This window comes from Aptenodytes forsteri, unplaced genomic scaffold (assembly GCF_000699145.1).
Source record: "Aptenodytes forsteri isolate BGI_AS27 unplaced genomic scaffold, ASM69914v1 Scaffold93, whole genome shotgun sequence".
NCBI classification, from domain to species: Eukaryota; Metazoa; Chordata; class Aves; order Sphenisciformes; family Spheniscidae; genus Aptenodytes; species Aptenodytes forsteri.
The window spans coordinates 8,817,912-8,837,712 of NW_008794665.1; the positions used below are offsets into that span (position 1 = coordinate 8,817,912).

Consider the following 19,801-nt stretch of genomic DNA (forward strand, 5'->3'; position numbering starts at 1 on the left):
CGCAGACAGACAGCAATGCACACAACGAGGTATGGAGATATGCATACACATGTACGGCCACTCGAGCCAGGTCACGGGCAGGGGCCCCACAGGAGGGACCCCACAGGCCCACGCCACGCAGGAGGTGCAAACCCCCCACCTCACGACACTGTAGTGGGAGTCCCTCGCATCAGAGGCAGGAAAGGCCTGTCTTGCACTGGTCCATGCAAGGAGCTCCAAAGCAACCGAGAGCAGTGCAGGATGGCATTTCAAGCAGTGCAGGATGACATCTCGGAAAAGACCGCAACACAGTGCTGCCATGCAGGTGCCAACAGGATGCAGGCTACATGGGCTGGCATGGGAGAAGGTCAGGATTTAAGAACAGTAGCTAGAGATACTTTGCGGGAAGGCAGGCAGGCAGGAAGCAGTTCAGTTCTGGATCAAATACAGCCAAGACTTCAAAGTAACGGTTCAACTTCAGTTCCAATTCAAGAAAAAAAGACCAGTCTGAATGAGTTAGCAGCTCAGGTCTGTGCTCTGTTTGACTTCCTTCTTCCTGGGCAAGATACTCTATATATTTATACCAAGTAACATTTCGTTTTGCTTCTTATTACTGAAACTATTTTTTGTGAGTTCAGTCAGTCTATTGAGGTCAATAGTTACATTATAATACTTAGAACAGATAAATTTTAGGTCACTTTTAACAGCTTTGTAATGAGTTCAGCATTATCTGCCATGATGGTAAATGGTATTCCCAGTATACAGCTTGGTATTGGCGGTGGCAGACACGAGAAGATTTGACTGCACGCATGATGTGAACTGCAAAGAGCAGCTGTAAGCAGTTTCAGACAAGGAGGGATGCAGTAATAGTATCTCCTATCAGAGGTAAGCACAATACTGAAAAATTATTAGGCTGATTTTGAAAACATCTCTCTGTTTTGACACCTGCTGACAATTTTTGATAACTTTTTGCATCCAAAGGACTTTGAATTTTCCCCTCTTTGTAGCATAATAATGGTTAAAAGGACCGGGTAGTCCAGGTGATATAGTTATAAAGGGGTTGCAGAGTTATGTACCCTTAAGATAATCTGTTTAACTGCATTAGACTGGTATTAACCAGCTTCCTACCAGTATTTTTATGATGGATTTTCCTGAAAGGTTCATGACTACAGGCTGGTTCCTGGGCTGGTGACACAAAGCAAGGGCAATCTCACAGCATTCAATTGTATCTGATACGGTTTTAGCCAAAGGAGGCTAATATCAAATGAGCATTTTTAAAGACAGAGTTTTGGAGTTGTTCTGGAGCACTGTAACTTTTCAATACTATTATCTGAAGAGAAACTAAATAGAGCAGAACGACGACAAAAAAATTAACCTTGGAACTAAAAAAATAAAAAAATCCCCCAAAGCAATTCAGTAACAGACTTGCATCCAATAACTTCAACGTTAGCACATTCATATGTTTGTCTTCAATTCTGTTCTGCAGGGTAACACAGTAGACATAAAGACAGGGCTGCCAAATCCTCCACATTTTTCTGGCATTTCTGTTTCTCACAGTTGTCTCCCACCTTCCTACATTTTCAGATTTCAGGGACTAAGTACTATCTCTACTGAATACAACTCCATGTTTCCCCGTCGAAAGTTGCCAACTCTTTCCCCCAAAAGGGAGGCAGGGGAATTTTCTGGAGAACCTATAAAATGCTTTGCTCAGGCTGGGGTTTACTACAAGAAAGTGAGGCAAGAGTTTGGGGCTACAGGCTGAAGATGTGAGGCAGATCTTCCAGGATGCTAGCACAGAGGTGGCCGTATCACGAGGCAAGGGGACAGGCAGAAGCAGCTGACGCGATGGGAGAAACAGAAGAGAAAGGATGAATGGTAAGCCTGGCAGCAAATGAGGGGAGCTGGCAGCCAAGAGATGGACGTGAAGCTGGGACAGCATGGAAGGGAAGGAGGCTTGAAGTCCTTTCTCTGCTGAAGCCCCTGGAGGGATACTTCTTGCACCCATGGGCATACCAACGAGCTCAAGCTATCCACGCTGAACACAGAGCTTTGGTCACTCTCCTGCAAAAATCCTACAACAGGGACAGGTGGTATTATCATCCCCCGGACCACAGCCCATGGGTTCTGCTTGTCCCTCTGCACTGTGTAAACCATAGGCAGGTGATGTGTTTTATCAAGGATGGATGAAGGTTTGGGCACTGATGTGCTTTTTAGAAGCTGAAAACCTTCATTAGGTCTGCCCTGTGGCAGAGGAATGGAGACAGGAATGAAGAAAAGGAAAAGAAGTATAACTGAGAAAAGGGAGGCAGAAACTGGGGCTGATAAAGGAAGACAGAGGAAATCCACCCCACCAGGAACAAAGCTTCTCCTCGTTCGCAGCCAGGGAGTCCCACCCAGGAAAGCCCACTCAGGTATCAAGGAGCAACAGGGAGAGATCAGCCATCCAGCCTCAGGCAGGAAAACAAAACACGGAAAGGGGTTTTGTTAATAAGCACGTGTTAAATAAGCACGTTACTTAAAAAATACTGAAAATATATGAATTATCACAGTATTCTAAAATAAGGGGTCAAAGACTGAGGGTAAGCCTCATGCGCAGCAGTGCGAGACATCCCGGCGTCTCTGATGCAAAGTGAAATAGCCCTGAATATTGCAGTGCCACTGAAAGAGGTGGTTTCAGCCCAGGTGCACTGTTGTTATTTTTTCCCCTGAAAATAGCAGCCTGAGTCATTATTGTAGAGTTCTCTGATGTTAATGAGTAAACTGAAACAGATATAGATATGTGCTATAAAACTTAATATTTCCATAGGTTTTTCTTTAATTATTAAGGACAAAGGACAACCCTATCATAGATCTTTTAACTATCCTTTATCATGTAATACAGGATTATCCTCATAACAGCATTCAGTAGGGGAGTAGTAAAGCGAAGCAGTGTTAGCCCCCTCTATTTACATTCTATAGGGTTTTAAAAACTTTTTTTTTAATCAAGATATATTTACTTTGCACAGGCAGAGCTCATTCTTAAATTCATTACCACTTCTTCATATGCTGTAAAGGGAGCACAACAGGTAAAAAAAAAAAAACACTGCAGTTGCCAGAGCAGAGTGCTTCTGGCAAGTAAACAGGCAATTTCAGGCTCGCGACGTTTTTCTTTTGGCCTTCATCACCATTTTATTGACTTAAAAAAATAGGTTGTACTGGAAAAAAAAGAGAAGAAAAAAGGATGCTTGGTAAGATGGAAGATAAGGCACTTTTCTTACCGGTTTCTCCCAGCTTTCAACAGAAAACAACCACCACCACTTGTGTTTATAATTGAAACTCCTAACTTGAGAGTCTAATTACAGTGCTTTAACCTGAACCAGTGTAAATCACACAGCACACCTGTGTCCACAGCTCACAAGAAGTGGCTGGTAGCCTTGGCAAAGTTACTTTCTCTCTGGTGCTTATTTAAAAATCACACATTCTGTACGTATAAAAAAGGGTGTGAAAACGCTTCTCAGTCTCTCAGTGTTTCTACCTCAGAAATACTGTCAAAGCAAACCTTTCTCTTTCTCCTCCCAGATATAATTTTGACAGAACCAGCAAGAAGAGATCCAATGTGTGGATATGCGAGATCTGCATATGAAGACATAACCTGTACTCCTGGCTTTGATTTGAGTTTCTGCGGCTGTTTCCCATTGACCGTACCAGCCTTAATAACGGAGAGAGAAGGACATGCAGAAGAGGAAGACCTGTCTGATACACACATGCCAACACAGTCTGATTTATTCCTACAGCTCAATATCCTTTGACATTTATATTTAGAGCAGCAACGACGACAGTCACACACACGGGTAGGTGACTCACTGATGATGGTCTTTGACGTAACAGGCTTTCAGAGAGTAAACAGGGATGTATCTCATACCAATCCTCTGAGCCCTTGATTTCTAAAGCCTGCCTCTCAAAAGACCATTTCAGCCTCCTCGTGACAGGTACTGTCGGATATGCAGGTCTGTGCTCCCCCCAAGGCTGGGCAGCTCCCCAGGCACCCCTCTCCCTGCTGGGAGCAAGGGAAGAGGAGTCGGGGCCCCAGGAACACATCCCAGCCAGGGATTGCTATTTCCCCACATCTGGCTTTTCTCTGGGATCCTGTTCCCATCACCCAATTCATGTCGTTACTGACAGACAGTACCTGTATCATCGGCCCAACTCCTTAACCCACAGAAAGGAAGGAAACGCGGTGCTCGGAGGTTGCCAGAGGGACTGCTGCAGGAACTGTCCCAAGCTTGACTCGGCCGAAAAGGATGGAGGAGGATAAGGACTTGCGTGTGCATTCCTTGCTCCACGAGTGCTAACAGCTGAGCCGAGGCATAGCCTGAAGCCCAGGTCCCCCACTGCCCAGGTCAGAGTGGGAAGGGTGAGAGCTGCAGGGCCAGCTACCTCTGAAGAGTAGAGCAACTATTTTTTTGCGGTGTATCACCACGTCACAGCCCGCTGTGGTCCAGCCAGAGGCCTGGCTGGAGATAGCCCCAGTTCCCCACCAGCAAGGGGCTGTGCCCACCTGAGCCTTCCCCCACATCGCATTCAATCAGACCCAGGAGCAGGAAAGCACTCCCAGGTCATGCCGTCGGCAGGGCAGGCAACAGCCCTAAAATTACAGAGAGGAGAAACAAGGGCATGGCAGTGCAGAGGCACGGGGGAAGGTGGCTCATGTCCTGCACCTCCCTGATGGTTGCATTTGTTTTGTGGCCAGTAATTTGTCACACTCATGCTTGTAGAATATACGTGTTACAGAGTATTAGCCATAAACTAAAATGTGTGCAGCTAGGGACGAAAACAGCAGCAGCAAATTTTTCTTGCTTTCCCTTTGTAGTAGGAAAATGTAAGAGAAGCATAAGGGTGAGAAAATGAAGTTAAAATTCAGGGACAATTTTTTTTTCAGATAGAAGAGACAAACTCAGCTCTGAAGTATATGAAGTCCCTTATTCTTTATAAGCCTCATATAGGCTTAATGGAACAAACCATAAACCCTTAAAAACCCATAAGCTACAATCCAAAATATAAGGAATGTCACAAGAGAAAATGACCCCTCAAATGGAAAACGCTTCAGAAAAAAAAACAAAACCACCTCCAAAACTTTGGGTTTTGAAACCAGCTTGCCAAAATTTTGTTATCACCGAAGGGAAATCAGCTTCATCTCTGGCTCTGCCCCAGATTTTCTCCACTTTTAAATTATGCTTTGAATGGGGACCCACCCAGCGGAGATGGCAGGTGCTCACAGTGACGACAGCTATCCCTGAGTTTTCACCTCGCACGGGCAGCAGTGGAAGTTGCAGCCCGGTGGGCCAGATTGCCGGGGTGAGCCCCATCGTACCCTCCTACCCAGCTGATATCCCAGGTGACACTGTTCAGCCTGCGCCAAAGCCTGCGTCACCCCATCTTCAAAGCCTCCACTCCTCCCCAGGGACGGGCCAGCACCTGACCTCACTGTTACTGACACTGATCATAAGTAACAACCATTTTTGCACAAAGCCCCCAAGATTTACGTCACCAGAGCTAAGACTTGAATCCAGCCCCAGAAGAGTCATAGGAGCCTACCGGCAAAATGATGACCATCCCTGTCCCTGTTAATAGTCTTCATAGCAGATCAGTGTAGTCAGAGAAACTCCTTCTCTACTGGGAGCCTCTGCTAAATCCATCTGCATCACTCTGACAACCTACCTAGTTCTTAATACAAAGACTTGGGGTTATAACAGGTGACAAAGCAGGGTGTCCTGGTGTCCCCCTGGACCCACCATGGGTTTCTCCAGGCTTTGCTGGGGCTTTCAAGCAGTCGGTGGAGAGACGGCAGAGAGCAGGGAAGCCAATGTAGGTCACAGGCACTGCAGTTCTGATGAAAAGCTACAGTACCTTCACTTTTAATTTCATCAATGTAAATTTAAATCTCTGGCCTCCAGAGTAAAAACCTGGAGCTAGTAAACACAACTACAACTGAACTTGGGGACTACTAACCTACATCTCTCCCAGTTGAAGTCATTCTGTTTGTACCCATGTCTCACCTGAAAGCGATTAACGAAGATGCTAGTGGAGGTATGTCATATAGACATAGCATGAAAATAACTAGATCTCCTTACTGCCTTACTCATTTGATCTGCTTTATCTGATCAAAACAATCAATGGTTATGACATTTAGTAAGTTTACACTTAAAGGAGTACATAAACGTAAGGCCTTCAGATCCAGGAAGATCCCTGAAGCAACTCACAGATGTTATTTATATAGACAAGTGCTGCTTTTTTCACTGCTTTGGGGATAGATATTTATTTATGTAACAGAACACAACACTACAGTTAACACATCAATAAGAATATTTTACTAAAGCTACCTTTGCCCCTGCGTCTGCAGGAACGCCTATGCACCACAGTGGCATGGTCAGGTCTCTCTACCATTCCAAATGCAACTTGTGAACAGTCTTGGAAATAATGTCTGTTGGATCTCAAAAAATATTTAAGTAGAAAAAAAGCAGTCATTCAAAATGAAACGTGGAAAATGCGGGGATTGCAAGCAAGCGATGTGTTGTTTTTCTATCTATCCGCCCTAAAAGACATTCCAGCAGACATTGCTCCCTTCCAGCCTTCTGCAATATGACCTCAGAAAATGATGTTGCTACAACTGCCAGTGGATTGCAAAATACAAACAAACAAAAACCGTTCTGATTTTCCTGAGAGCGTTCCCAGCCAAAAAAGACATGCAAGATTCTCCTGTGGAGCAACCTTAGAAACAGGGCAGCCAAAAGTCACGTACAAATAAGCCCTTACAGCTAGGGCTTGATGACCACCTTATGGAAAGGATCGCTTCATAACTCTTTCAGTGCCGGAAAACATGAAATTATCCTGGAGGAAACCAAACTGAGGTGATGCCTGAAAAGCATAATAAATTACAATATACACTTACCACCCTTCTCCTCCCCATCTGAAGACCTAAAACCATATAGACAGATCAGAGCAAGCCAACAATGCCATTCTGTGGCCTATGTCTGATTAAAAGGAGATACTGGTACCAGTGGCATTGCAGTAATGGAACTGCGGAATAAAACGTCTTGCGTTCAAACCTGTAAATGCTTATATACCCTGTGGAAGAGAAGGGAGCAATCTGAGCTCATAAAAAAGGACATTTTGGTAGAGAAGCAAATGAAAGAATATTTTCCAGCATCCCTTACTGAAGAAAAATCAGGTCATCTGGAGAACAACCACTTGCTCTGACCGGTCCCGCAGTACTTTTTGATACATGATGTCAAGGACTGCTTGATGTATCTAATAAAATCTTCAAAGACATCTCACCTTTGTCTAGTGCTGAGAGATCAAGTGACAAAGGATGCTAATGGAAACACTGCAGCAAACCTGGACCTAACTCTTGACTGATAGGAAACTAGCAAAATCCAGATAAAAAATCGGGCAATCTTGCCATAATCTTTTCAACCACCTCTCTAAAACAAAGAGCCCTGCCAAACAGCCGTTTTCCTTCTTAACCAACTGGGAAGCAGGTCAGGACAAATACAAAGGCATTTCAGCAGTGCTCGAAACTTGCAACAGGGAGCAGTTCAGAGTAGCTAGGAGGCAGGTTTACATGCTGCTACCTCCTTACAACACGATGCTTTGCAGCTTGCCCAACATGTCCACCAGCAGAGAAGGTAGCCGTGTGAATGAGCTGGCTACGCTATCATTATCAAATGGCATTTTCATGAACCAAACCTCACCACTACTTACATAAGAATTTTATGCTTTTCATTCCCAGCGGAGGCTTCAGTCCCTAGACTAATCTGCTAATAAATTTCCCAGTACTTTCAATCCATCGCGATTCCCATGTCATTGACCATGACCTATAGCTTCTTCGTTAAATCCAGAATTGCTCTACTTGAAATCAGTCAAGGCAGTACCTTTAAAGCAGACCCTTTCAAAGATAAAGGAAGAGGCAAACTGGCCTGAATCCAACTAAAATTATTTAAGCAGAGAACATAAAACACCCGGAGAAATACTGCGAGAGAGAAACCAGTAGAAGTAATTTTCTAATTACTGTCAGAGTTTTCAAGATCTGATGCGGACAAAATTTAAGAGGCAGGATGACATTCCTAAACCTGTAGTCAAAATGAAGATGGGACAGAGGAATGTAGCAAACACCGTACAATCACCAGCACCCATTCCTCAATTAAATATCACAGCCCGGCTGTGTTTCGGGTGTCTCCTGCAGACATCCCATTTGCAGTCCTGAACCAGCCGGAAACAATCGGAATAAACCAGCAGGAGTGGCACAAGGCAGTACAAAGTACACGGCATTAATGTAGATTATCTCTATCCTGTCAGCAATATGTTTGTGACAGCTTGTTCTGGCTTTCCACCTCTGCCTACAGCTTCACGCTTGGCACAGGCACCCTCCTCTCTCTCAAGAGATGGCAGGACCCGCCAGCTCTCCCAAACTAAAGAGTCTGGGTCTTTCTTTCTGCTTCCAGCTGCGAGGGCTCGGCTGACTTCATCCTGCCCTTAGCCACCCCCTCACCTAATTAGATGGGATACTAAACTGCTTAGCAGTATTTCACTTTCCATCGCGGTATAAAGAGTCCAGGTTACTAAAGGATTAGCAAGTATAACATTAAAGTGTTATATATACACAGAGAGTTGCCTGTCCTAGTCTCTGCTAAATCCTGGTCGCAGGGGACCTGTTAAAAGATAGGAGATGCCAAAAGGAAAGAAACCACAGACAAACAAGGTGATGAATCTGGAGTATGGTGGAAGTGGCCGCATACATGACCCCGCGAGAAGGAAAAGGAGCGTTACCAGGAGTTAGCAGTAATTGACGTTCAGCTCTTCTGGACAGGCAGACAAACGGAGCAAAGGAAGGAAATAGATACATTTTTGAACAATTCAAATACAACAACAGTCAGAATTTAATGGCTGTGGTCATTAAGGGGCAAAAGGGAGAACCAGATTACTGCAAATGAATAGGAAAGCCTGTTAGCATGTCAGTGATACTGTTTCAGATTTTTTTTAAACAGAAAGCAGCCTCCCATGAAGGTAGGGAAATTAAATAAATGATCTGACCTTTGTTTTTTCCCAAAGGTCACATAACCAAAATTTGTTTTACATCTCCGAACATGTTCCTTTTGCTATTCTTTTTCTTAATTGGATTGTCCACCACTGATTACCTCCGTAACTTGTGGATTTTGCTCAAACTTCTCTCCATGGCAGGTTTGCTAACTTATGGCTGGCCTATAAAGAGGTAAAAAAAAAAAAATCTGTTCTAGTAAAAGGCCAGGCTACTCCTAAATTGATTTCCATATCACACAGCTAGTATAGTAGAATACCCTCTATTCTCATCACCTATTCTTACCACTTCTTTCATGCAGCTGTTGTAAGAGCAGCAATAAATCTGCCTCTTGCATCTACCCACTGTCTCTGTCATGTTATAACCAGATGTCGTAACTACACACAAACCCGTTTACATCAGTATCTCGTTCAAGGATGCTCTGTTGCTCTGTTTCTTCTTTCATTTGCAAAGGGAATATGAGTTCCTTGGCACCTGTGTGCAGGATCTGGCAGGCAACAGAGAGGGGGAAGAAAGTGATCTTCCCAAAGATACTATTTTCCCAGAGGATGCCCTGAGGTGCTCCAGCGCTTTGCAGCGCTCCCACCACAGCCCGTGCCAGCAGCTGAACCGAAAAACCGCCCAGGCACCAGTCACCCTCACTGCCCCTGCACTCGGCGGCCCCGTCACACAACTCGCACACGCTGAGGCTGGGCAGCTTGGCGCCTTCTTGCTAAAACCAGTGTGATCCAAGCGCCTACCACAGTCTCCACAGGCTGGGCACTCCAGTTTCTGTGCATTAAGTATACATTTACAATAGCTTGCTTTTACAAGCCTTGGGAAAGGTAAATGCTATCTCTTTGAGGTTGGTAATGATCAACGCAACTGCATATTTGCCACCCAGCTAACCTAAGTGCCCAGAGAAAAAGTTGTAGCACTGTGTATTCAACAAGTTTTTCCACTTTCATGATACCCTAGAGCACATGGCAGTTTGCTAATGTTTACTGCTTTCGGTTTTGGTTTTTTTTTTCCTTTAGCTGTAGCTTGCTTTGAGATTCATGAGTGTAAGCACACTACAAATGTGTATCAGAGTGTTTCACAATTACTCTGTGTCTGGACCAAGATTTCACTCCAGCACGTTTTCCAAAAGGCAGCCAGTCTTGAATTCAAAACACCAAGGGGAAAGAGTTTACTCATGTTTTAGGGACCTATGGCAGTGATTCTCCTCCATTGCAACGTTTTTTCTAGTTTATTTTAAATTTCTCCAGCTCACGGGGACTCCAGCCCACTGAAAACAAAAATATTTTAGAGACCTTGACCTGCACCAACAGCGACTGACAAACACAGACACATGCCCCTGTGTTTGCCTGCATCCTGGACACGGTACTGCTGTGTTGGGGCCAATCCGTACCTGCGCTGAGAGCCAATGGTAATGGTCTTGGGCATGACCAAGACTGCTTTGCTGCTTTGCGGCTCCGAGCTGCTATCTCCACATGGTCAGCACAGTGCAGGGGTGCACCGGCTCACGCGGAAATTTCCAACGCGGCCCTTAATTTTGCTCCTTCTCGCTAGCCTGAATCGCCGAGGTGACTGCATGTGCAGAGGGAGGAGTGGCAGAGAAAGGTCTCTGATGAAAAATGTTTGAGTCCTCTGTCTTTTACCAGGAAGGCACAAAGTCCGTGTTCAAAGTGCCCTTCAGTTCAGCAGCTTCAGCCCCGTCGGCAGCACAGCGGCTGGCTGGCACAGAGACCCTCCTGAGCGGGCAGAGCCCACCCAACGTGCCATCCCAGTGCCCCGACCAGCAATCCCAGCAGAGCCCCTGCGTCCCTCACCCGAACAGAGGCTAGCAAGCATGACAGGTTGGGCCAAGCAAAAACACATTTAGTTTTGTGATTCATTGCAAATTACTTGTTTTCAGCCTACAGTTTATGGTTTAGTCCCTCTAGCTACCTAATTTATCAGCAAAAAGAATCAGCATCTCCCTGCCTTAAAAGTTTAGCAATCTCACACGATACTGGTGACTTGTTCAAAGATGTATCAAACCTGCAGTTGCAGCAGTTTGTTCTTCTGGGGACTGAATTCTTATAAATGCGGCTTTGAGCTTCTCATCCACATTTCTGAAAAATGCTAGATCCGTGCTACAGCCGCCACTCCACCCATCCTGCCCCACCCCGGCAGCTTTTGCCCTAAATAAAACAAGGGTGTTACATGGCTACAGACCAGATGATGGACCTAACTAGACTTCAGTCACCACAGTACCAGTCCTTATTACTTAAATCAGCTTGTGCTTCTTTCTTCTTCTGTCTGTGTATGTAAATACTGTGCTGATATACACCAAACTCCCTATAGCACTGTAACACGTTTCATTCGTGTCTCGGAAGTGTTCTTGTTTGCTTGGATGGTGGGAAGAATAAATCTGACTTCTACTTTCCACTCACTCCTGTTAAATAATACCAATAGTACCGATGAAAACCAAGTAATACTGGTAATACTACCACCGGTAACACGCTAAATGATCCTGTTAAATAATAATTAAAGGAAATGGGTTCACTCACAAAACAGGGAAGTACATGAGAATGTGGCCCCATGTAATTGAAACTTAACCCTACAGCACTGCTACATTTGCATTCACAGAAACACTGTAAACTTCAAGTAAAACTATATTCAAATGATTTGGCTAAATTTGGTGCTCACAGCCTGTGCTAGGCTGACACCTTTCTGAGAAGGCTCAAGAAGATGAATTGGTTCTATCAGACCTACTAAAACCTACAGATGGCAGGAGGTGTTAATGAGCAAGAGTTTGGGAGCTCCTTGGGACCAAGAAAAAGCTGCCAATGATGGGCCCATCTGAATTTAGTGGCTGCAGTTATCCAATAGAGCAACGGAGAAATGTTCTCAAACAGCTGCTTCTCTTTCCCACCGTGGTATACTGAAGCATTTTAAACCATGGAGTGTTTTAAACCATAGGGGTGGCATATTTAGCAGCCTTCTGTCATACGTCCTGCAGCCAAAATGAAAATGTGAAAATCCTGGTATGAAACTTAATCATCCTGTAGCTAATATAACTGAAAAGTGACGGAATACAGGCTTGATGTCCTGAGAGATGCTGGCATGGCTTATTCTTGTATGCTAGTCCATTTTGGACAGCATGAACGGTCCTGGAAGACTCTCTGTGTCCGGGGTTCCCTGAACCCAACAGGACCAGGGCTCCTTCACACAAGGAGGGCTCCTTCACTGTTTAGTTGGTTCCCCAGCAAAACTCAGGAGCTCTCCAAACAGCCTCTCTGGGGGCACAATTTTAGACCAAGAGCTGTAGTTCTGTCCTCACGCAAGTCAAAGCTCTGCATGAGACGTTTCAGTGACTTCAGGTCAGCCTCCTGCAAGGGCAGCTCATCCAGCACTGCTCAAATGCTCCAACCCCCACTGCCTCTTAGTGTGTCTGGGGAAAAAAAAACATCTCTGCTTCCCCCAAATTAAACATTTTACAAAGAAGTAAACTGGGCTGGAGAAATATTTGTCTCTGACGGGTCTGAGGAAGAGGATGGCAGACAGGCAGCGAGAAGGTTGGGAAATGAAAGTCCCCACAACCGCCTGCCAGCAAGGGGCACCCACCACTGCTCCCGGGGCTCCCTGGGCTGCAAATGCATGTTGCATGAAGTTAAGTCCATACCTGACGCTTCAGTTTCTAAATTGTCGTTTTCATGGTGTGCCCGGGGGCAAAATACAGGGTTCTGCCGTCCTTCCTGAAGCTGTCAGGACTAAAAAAATGGAGGAAAAACATGGAAACAAAAATCTGAAGGAAACTAAATTCAGGTCATGGCTGTGAGTCGGGTCAACCAGCTACAGAGTGAAGGCAGGTCCTTTTCTTTTCTTTCTTTCTTTCTTTCCTTCAATGCCTGACTTGTTTAATGAGATTCTCCTTGGTGAATTTTCTCTTATAATTAACAAAAGAAAAGGCAACATGCTTCTCTGCATTTAAAAAAAAAAAATACCACAGTTGCCTTACGCAAGCCATTTCCATTTTTAAGACTGGGAAAAGGCTTTGCTGCCTCTGCTTAAATACAGTTTTATTTCTCAGCCTTGTTTAATTTGGGAGGAAGAGTGGGAATGATCGAGTGTCTTAAATGATTGAGGATTTCTGCATTCATATTAAATGACATACGCTAACAAATTAACAGTGAGAAACAGTCTTTAGCATGCAGGCTGGGGCAAATCTATCACATCAAACACAGCGGGTGGCTGATCTCGCAAGGTCTGAAAGACTATCTTGATCCTCAGCGTGTGCTAACCACGAATGCTTTAAATTTAAAAAAAAAAAAAATCTCTTGATGCCTTATATAGGCTCGCACAACTCTTCCTTGCTACATGTCTATTAAAAAAAACCTGGCAGGTTGAGTTTGCTCTCATGCAAGGGGGAAGGTGAGGAAGGTATATAATCTCTCTACTTTTCTTGGCACCAGAACAAACCTGCAGATGCCAGCCACCACTGCGTGTAGGCAGGAAGACGAGTCCCAACCATTAGGACATCCAAACTCTGGGAGACTCTGCTTTCTAAGTGCAAAAAGGTTTGCCTGCTTCAAAGATGGGGCTTGGCAAGTTTGGGGAAAAAAAAAATTAAAGACCAGGTGAGGGGCTGCATGACCCTGCAGGCCCCTTACAAAATAAAACTGGGCTTGGGCTTGGGCACTCCTGCCTGCACCCTGTCACTTCCAGGATGACTGTACTGAACGTGGTCACTGGGAACACAGACCCCGGAGAGGAAAGGCTCAGTGGTGCTTGGTACGGCTGGGTGTGATGCGTGGAGGTGGCAGAGAAGTCTCACCTCTACCCTACCACAGAGTAGAGCACGCATGCAAACCTGGCACCTTTAATTTGCAAAAGCTTCTCCCTTGCTTTCTGGCACTTGCAATGCCAACGCAAACCCCCCGAGGCTGCAAGGCTGGGACTTGTTGAGCAAGACATACACAGTGAAACTCCGACTGAGACTCCTGTGCAGCACGACAGCATAGAAACAACATACAGCCATCCTCTGCACAGGCACCTTCCTACAAACCGCAACCTGAGGAGAGCTGCAGAGTTATCAGCAAGGAAGAGAAATTCAGGGAAGGAAAGAAGGAAAGGAAAAGTAAGTTTGCAAGCATTAAGGGACAGAGAGATTAAGTCTGCCCTTGCACAGCCATATAATGACTGTCAACCCAGCCCCGTTGCTATATGCTCTTCTGCATCCCTTCTGCATCCCTGTAGCCCCAGCAGCAAAGGCTGGTCTCTGTCCCCAGGGCCCCTGAAGACCAGGGCTGTCTAAACCATTCCAACACAGTGCCCAGGAGCTGGGAGGAGGCCTGGGATACGTATCATTACTCTGGACCCTGAGATGGGCTGGAGCGGCTGCAGCTGCTCTGGCAGCAGGGGCAGCGGGGATCCCAAAGCGGTCCCTGGCAAGGTACCGAGCCTGCCTCCAGCACAGCGCTCTGTAGACCCAGGGGTTTTGGCTGCACCAATAAACTCTGGTAGCTCAACCCAAAACAAATAAATGAAAATTAACATTCCTTTGGGGCTGACTCATAGCAGAAGTGTAGTCTTTTTACTGGCCTGCGCTTCCCTTCCCCTGTGTGCTCATCTCCCTCGCCGGCAGAAAAACGAAGCACTGCAGTTTACCCGAGACCAGGCTCCCAGACTGCCCCAAGCCAAGCCTGGCTTTGCTCAGCTCTGCAACCCTGTAGCTACACAAACGGTTTAAAGGGCTCTGGTTCGGAAGGCAACTCAGAGCAAAATGTTTAAACACCTCACTCAGAAAACCTCACTGAGCTGTGCCCATGCATGGATTCCTCTTCTTTCTTTTCATTTATTTTGCTGAAATGCTTTGCTGCATCAGTGCATTGATTTGGCTGACAACAGTGTATTTCTGGGAACTAAACAGTAAACTATTTGCTAGTCTGTTTCTAGTAAATATGTCACTTGTAATGAGAGCACATTTTTGTTTGGCTTGGTTTGGATCAGTGGCATTCGTTATGCATTGCCACAGAAGAAGAGGGTAAAGATTTCAGGGTTTGGTCCTACACTGTGTGTGCAGAAAGGAGAGAGAAAGGGAGCCTGGCCCTTGGAGATAACAATATTTATCTGAGCTGGAAGTTTGGTAACTAAAATTTTTTACCAGCTGATGCTGACAAGTCTTTGGTAGTCTCAGCCCCCTTCCCAAGAGACCTCCTAAAGGACAGCACTGCACTGATGGCACCTGGCAGCCTCAGCCATCGCTGCAGCAGCCGCCAAAAGGGCTGAAGGGGAATTAACTGAGTTACTCTCTCACTCCAGGTCAGGTCAGCCCAGGTCACAGCTGAAGTGGTGCGGAGAAACCTGCACTGATCAACCCATAAGGGAAGCTAACAGGGCTGCCATGCTGGTGTTTGCTCCCAGTTGTAAATTCCCACATAGAAGAAGCACGCTCTGTGCTTTTCCACGTAATTCTCTAGCTGTGACCATACACGTATCAAGAAAAAATAGCAGTAGCATAGGTTACTGCAACTTATTGGGCAGGGAGGGGAGGGAACAGCCCTTGCTTAGGGCATAAGCCGGGCAGAAAGCATCTATTTCTACAGCTGAGAAATACAGCTCAGCAACTCCAAGCCAAACATAAATGTTGCAGGCAAAGCTGCTCTACTGCCTGTCAAATAACAAACATATTTGTATCCTGTCCTCTTTATCTGCACAGGCCCAGTGGGAAATAACAGAGCGAGGAGGCCAAACACTGCCAAAATACGTGGTGAAACTGCACAGAAGCTAGGAGAGATTGCACCTCTCTCTTACTGCCAGAGAAATGCTTAGGTCTGGTCCAGAGCTCAGGGGCATTAATGGAAAATTCCCTACAATTTCAGAGCACTTTGGAAAAGTTGCATATTAGTTGGTGGATATTGTTTTTGTCATTTGCCATCCCTAACTCAGACAGCAAAACTCAACAGCTTTGACAATCTTATTTTATTTCTTACTCCCTCAAGTCCCTCGTCCAATATTTTTTCTTGATTAAGCAACCTTTCTTACGGGACAGATCAGCTTTCAGTGATCTCTCCTTCTGTGTGACCTCTTCACAGGCAGGTGCATTGAACATCTGTTCCACTTCCCTGGGGTTCCTTGCGGTACCTCTGAAGTGTTCAATACTGTTCTTTGCTGACTTGGTTGGCAAGACTGCCACTCCCTATGTGGGTGTGTTGACTATATCTATATTGCTTACTAAGTGAAGAAGAAACATTTGAAAAAGCTATTCCTCATCTAAAAAATTCACGTGGCCCAGCTTCCACGGGCAAGTTAAACAAAGGTATCTGAAGAGGGAAACTACACATCTGACCATGTTCCTGCTTTGGTGAACCGCAGGAGTCAGTTCAAGCTATTTACAACCTCTGCAGTCTTACGACAGTTGTTAGCTGGGAGCAAGAAGGGGATAGATATCACAGCAGGCTTGCCTTCCTGCTTCCTGGAGATCATGCTTGTGTGACTCCTACTCACTGCACACAGGTGGTGTCACCCCTGGTCCCACTACAGCTTAGCTTCCTCTCAAGACAAGCTGAGAAGACCCCAGGCTGCTGAGGAACGTTCCACAAGAAGTAAGAGCAAGGTGCTCTCTACTAGAGAAAAAACGCAGTTTGTCTCTTTCTGTGGATTTTTGGCCTGTCCAACACAGCTGAGCCCATTACAGTTCATTTCATTGGCATTCGTGGCAGTACTACAAGACCGTATTTGCACTGGTGCCACGTTGTCTGTGTTGCAAATCTGCATTGAGTAACTCCTTCATTACAGTTACTCTAGTGCAGGTTTCTCTTGAGTAAGTCTGAAGAACAGAAATAAAACCTGAACTTACTAGGAGCAAAGTAACTGAGCTTCATCTTTGGTTTACAACAGCTCACTGGATACGTTACATATGTAAGCCTGTACGTTGCATATGTAAGTACTACCTCATTAACTTCATTGTAGGTCAGCTGAAGTATCTCAGTTTAGTTGCCCAGATGTAAAACAAATATATGATATTTTCAATGTCTGCATTGTCAGCTTAAACTTTGGAGACACCATCTCCTGCAATGTGTCTGTAACACAACTGTGTTTGCTAGAGCCTGTTAACAACACAAAAATAATAGATAGTAAAGCCAAGAGGGAAAACTATCTTTCCTTGATTTCTCATACCTGTGCAGAATGCCACAGCATTATGAGACACATAAAGACATGTTAATATGGATAGATACACAGTCATAACTAGCAGTTACTTTTACTATATACTCACATACAGTACTTTTCCTAACAGGTTGCTGTTTGTAAATGCAGCTGACTTCAGGCCATAATTACTATACAAACTGGTTCATCTACCTTAAATAGCTGTGTAACCTTGTTACTGCTCACACTCTTTAATGTTTTTACTTCTCCCCAGAAAAGGAAAGTACCATTTTACAAACAGGAGACTGTGGTACAAAGGTAGAGCTGGCACATTCCTATCTTTGCTTTTGAGTCCCTTCTGTGGGGGAATGCTGTCCAATGGCAAGAATTAGCAGAAACAGATTTATGACTTCTTCCCCTTTCTCTCTCCTCCTCCACTCGCTCACCCTAGGAAAGAGATAAATGTATCTTAGACTGTAGAGCAATTAATTTCTCATAGGGTCTAGCATTATAAATACAGTGCTCTCGGATGATCCTTAGCAAAGAACTCTCTCTTCGGGGTCAATCAGCCAACTCTCAATCTGTGACTGTAGGGGAACAGCTTAATGGTTTGGAAACCCTTGAGACTTGTCTACAAACTGCTTTTAGCCTACATCTAGTCCTGGGTCTCACATGGAGCGGCTCCCGCATTTATCTGCACACATGTGGAGGAACAGGCCGTTTCACTGGCCCCACTGAACACCTCTTGGACCATAAATGACCACATGATGAGGACGACTTTGTTTTTCATTCTTACAGGCAGCAGGTACCTCCAAGTGTGTGCCTCCATGGTGTCTGTGGAGCACATGCAGGTTCAGGGAGACATGGGAAAGGAGGGATGACAGCAACGGCAAGTAACAGTCCTTGCAGGGGCAGTGGGACCAGACCTGACCTGACATGCTATACTGGGCACGGGAATGATGTGGTGGACAAATTCACACACTCTTAGCAAACTCGAGTCATTGCAGTGTTGGGCTGCTGGATGCTTTCCTAGCTCAGGAAACTAGAGCTGCTCCATCACAAACTTTCCTGTGATCTTGAGCAAATAAAATCTGACCATGTCCTTAGTCACAATCAGACGCCAAATTCCCATGGAAATCACTTGAATAGCTACCTTGTAGGCTCTGGTCAGATCTCCTCAGTATACCCAGGTCTCATTCCTACATATCCAAACTAACCTTGATACTGGGTTGAGTTTGATTTTATCCAAGTCAATGACAACCCTCCTGCCCCCCAACCTTTCTTATCTTGCAGACTTTTCAGTGTCTGAGGGAGGAAATATGGCACAAGATATTGCCCAAGACCCTTCCTCTACTCAAACACACTTCTGATTATTCATTTCATTAATTGATTGAATTAGGGAACTGCAGCATCAAGCACATCACATTTAGGACACATCTGCATTCTCCTTTTTAATACCTCTTCATGATTTGCAATGTATTTCTCTCATTTAGAGGCAGAATAACATTTCCTAATGCAGACTGAATTTATTCAGAAGCACAGAAGTCAGTTGCCTGTACTACTGATAGATGCACTTCAATGTAATTAGTTTCATGACTATTAATGAAATAACTCATTTGAACTTTTGCCACTAAAATGTTAATGATTAAGACCGGACAGTGGTTGGTAATGGGATATAGATCCTTTTACAGTTTGTTAGTTCAGATCTGGCCCATGTTCACCATGACTAAAGGTCATTACTACCGGAAGACTATTTGATAATCTGTGCGAGACGAGTTGGTAGCGTTAAGCCCATGCTTAGCAAGAAACAGCCTTACAATTTGCTCTCAGCAGGAAGGGAAAGCGGAGAAAGGTCACTGCAGTGTGCTACTTTTACACAGCTGCGGTCAGAAAATTTCAGTTGTTAGGACTGTTCACCCACCACCTTTCACCAGCAATGAATTCAATGAAGGTAGAAGAGAAATAATTTGAGTTGAAAAAGCTTGTGGATTGTTTGTGTGAGATACAGTTAGCCTCTATGACTCACTGCCGCAGATTGATTGCTTTTAGCACACTTTTAAAGAGAACTGGAAAAAGAAATAAACACTAAACCCATAAAAGATCATACTTGGTGTTTCTAAGTTTTAGCCAGTCGCTCATTAGGTTCAGAAAAGCATTTCAGAGATGAACCATGTTATTCCTGGTATATTGTTCCCTATCGCCACTCCAGCAAACCAAAAGGTTACACGTGACCTTCAATAGTGGCCAACACATACTGCAACCACTCTTTTAAAAAATGAAGCTCTTCTGTTTGGGTAGTGATATAATTCAGCCCATACATAAGTATATCCCAAAATTAAGAAATTCACCCTGACAGCACACCAGTGCAAGCCTTAAAAATTATTGCTACCTCTTCACAGACAGTAAAATGTGACATGGAACAAAATTATTTGCTCAAGGATTTAGAGGAACTGGGACCAATTAAGTTTTCATGGGGAACTTTAGGAAGGGTAGGCACAACATAATTACTCAAACAGAAATTCAAACACTGCACTCAAACTGGCAACCCTTCTCTTATGACTGCACATGGGCTCAACCGAGGTTACATGTCTCACTAACAGGATGATACCTCCAGCACCATATTCCTTCGCATTGCCA

At 44.9% G+C, this 19,801-nt stretch overlaps 1 protein-coding gene across 1 annotated transcript in view; it reads right to left on the reverse strand.

Annotated features, from left to right (window-relative positions):
• ELOVL6 (ELOVL fatty acid elongase 6) overlaps positions 1 to 10,477 on the reverse strand; it is a 37,530-nt gene extending 27,053 nt beyond the window's left edge. The window contains exon 1 of the mRNA XM_009273638.2: positions 10,443 to 10,477. Within this exon, the coding sequence (XP_009271913.1) occupies positions 10,443 to 10,477 (35 nt within the window). The remainder of the gene's footprint in view (positions 1 to 10,442) is intronic.
• Between the last annotated feature and the right edge of the window lie 9,324 nt (positions 10,478 to 19,801).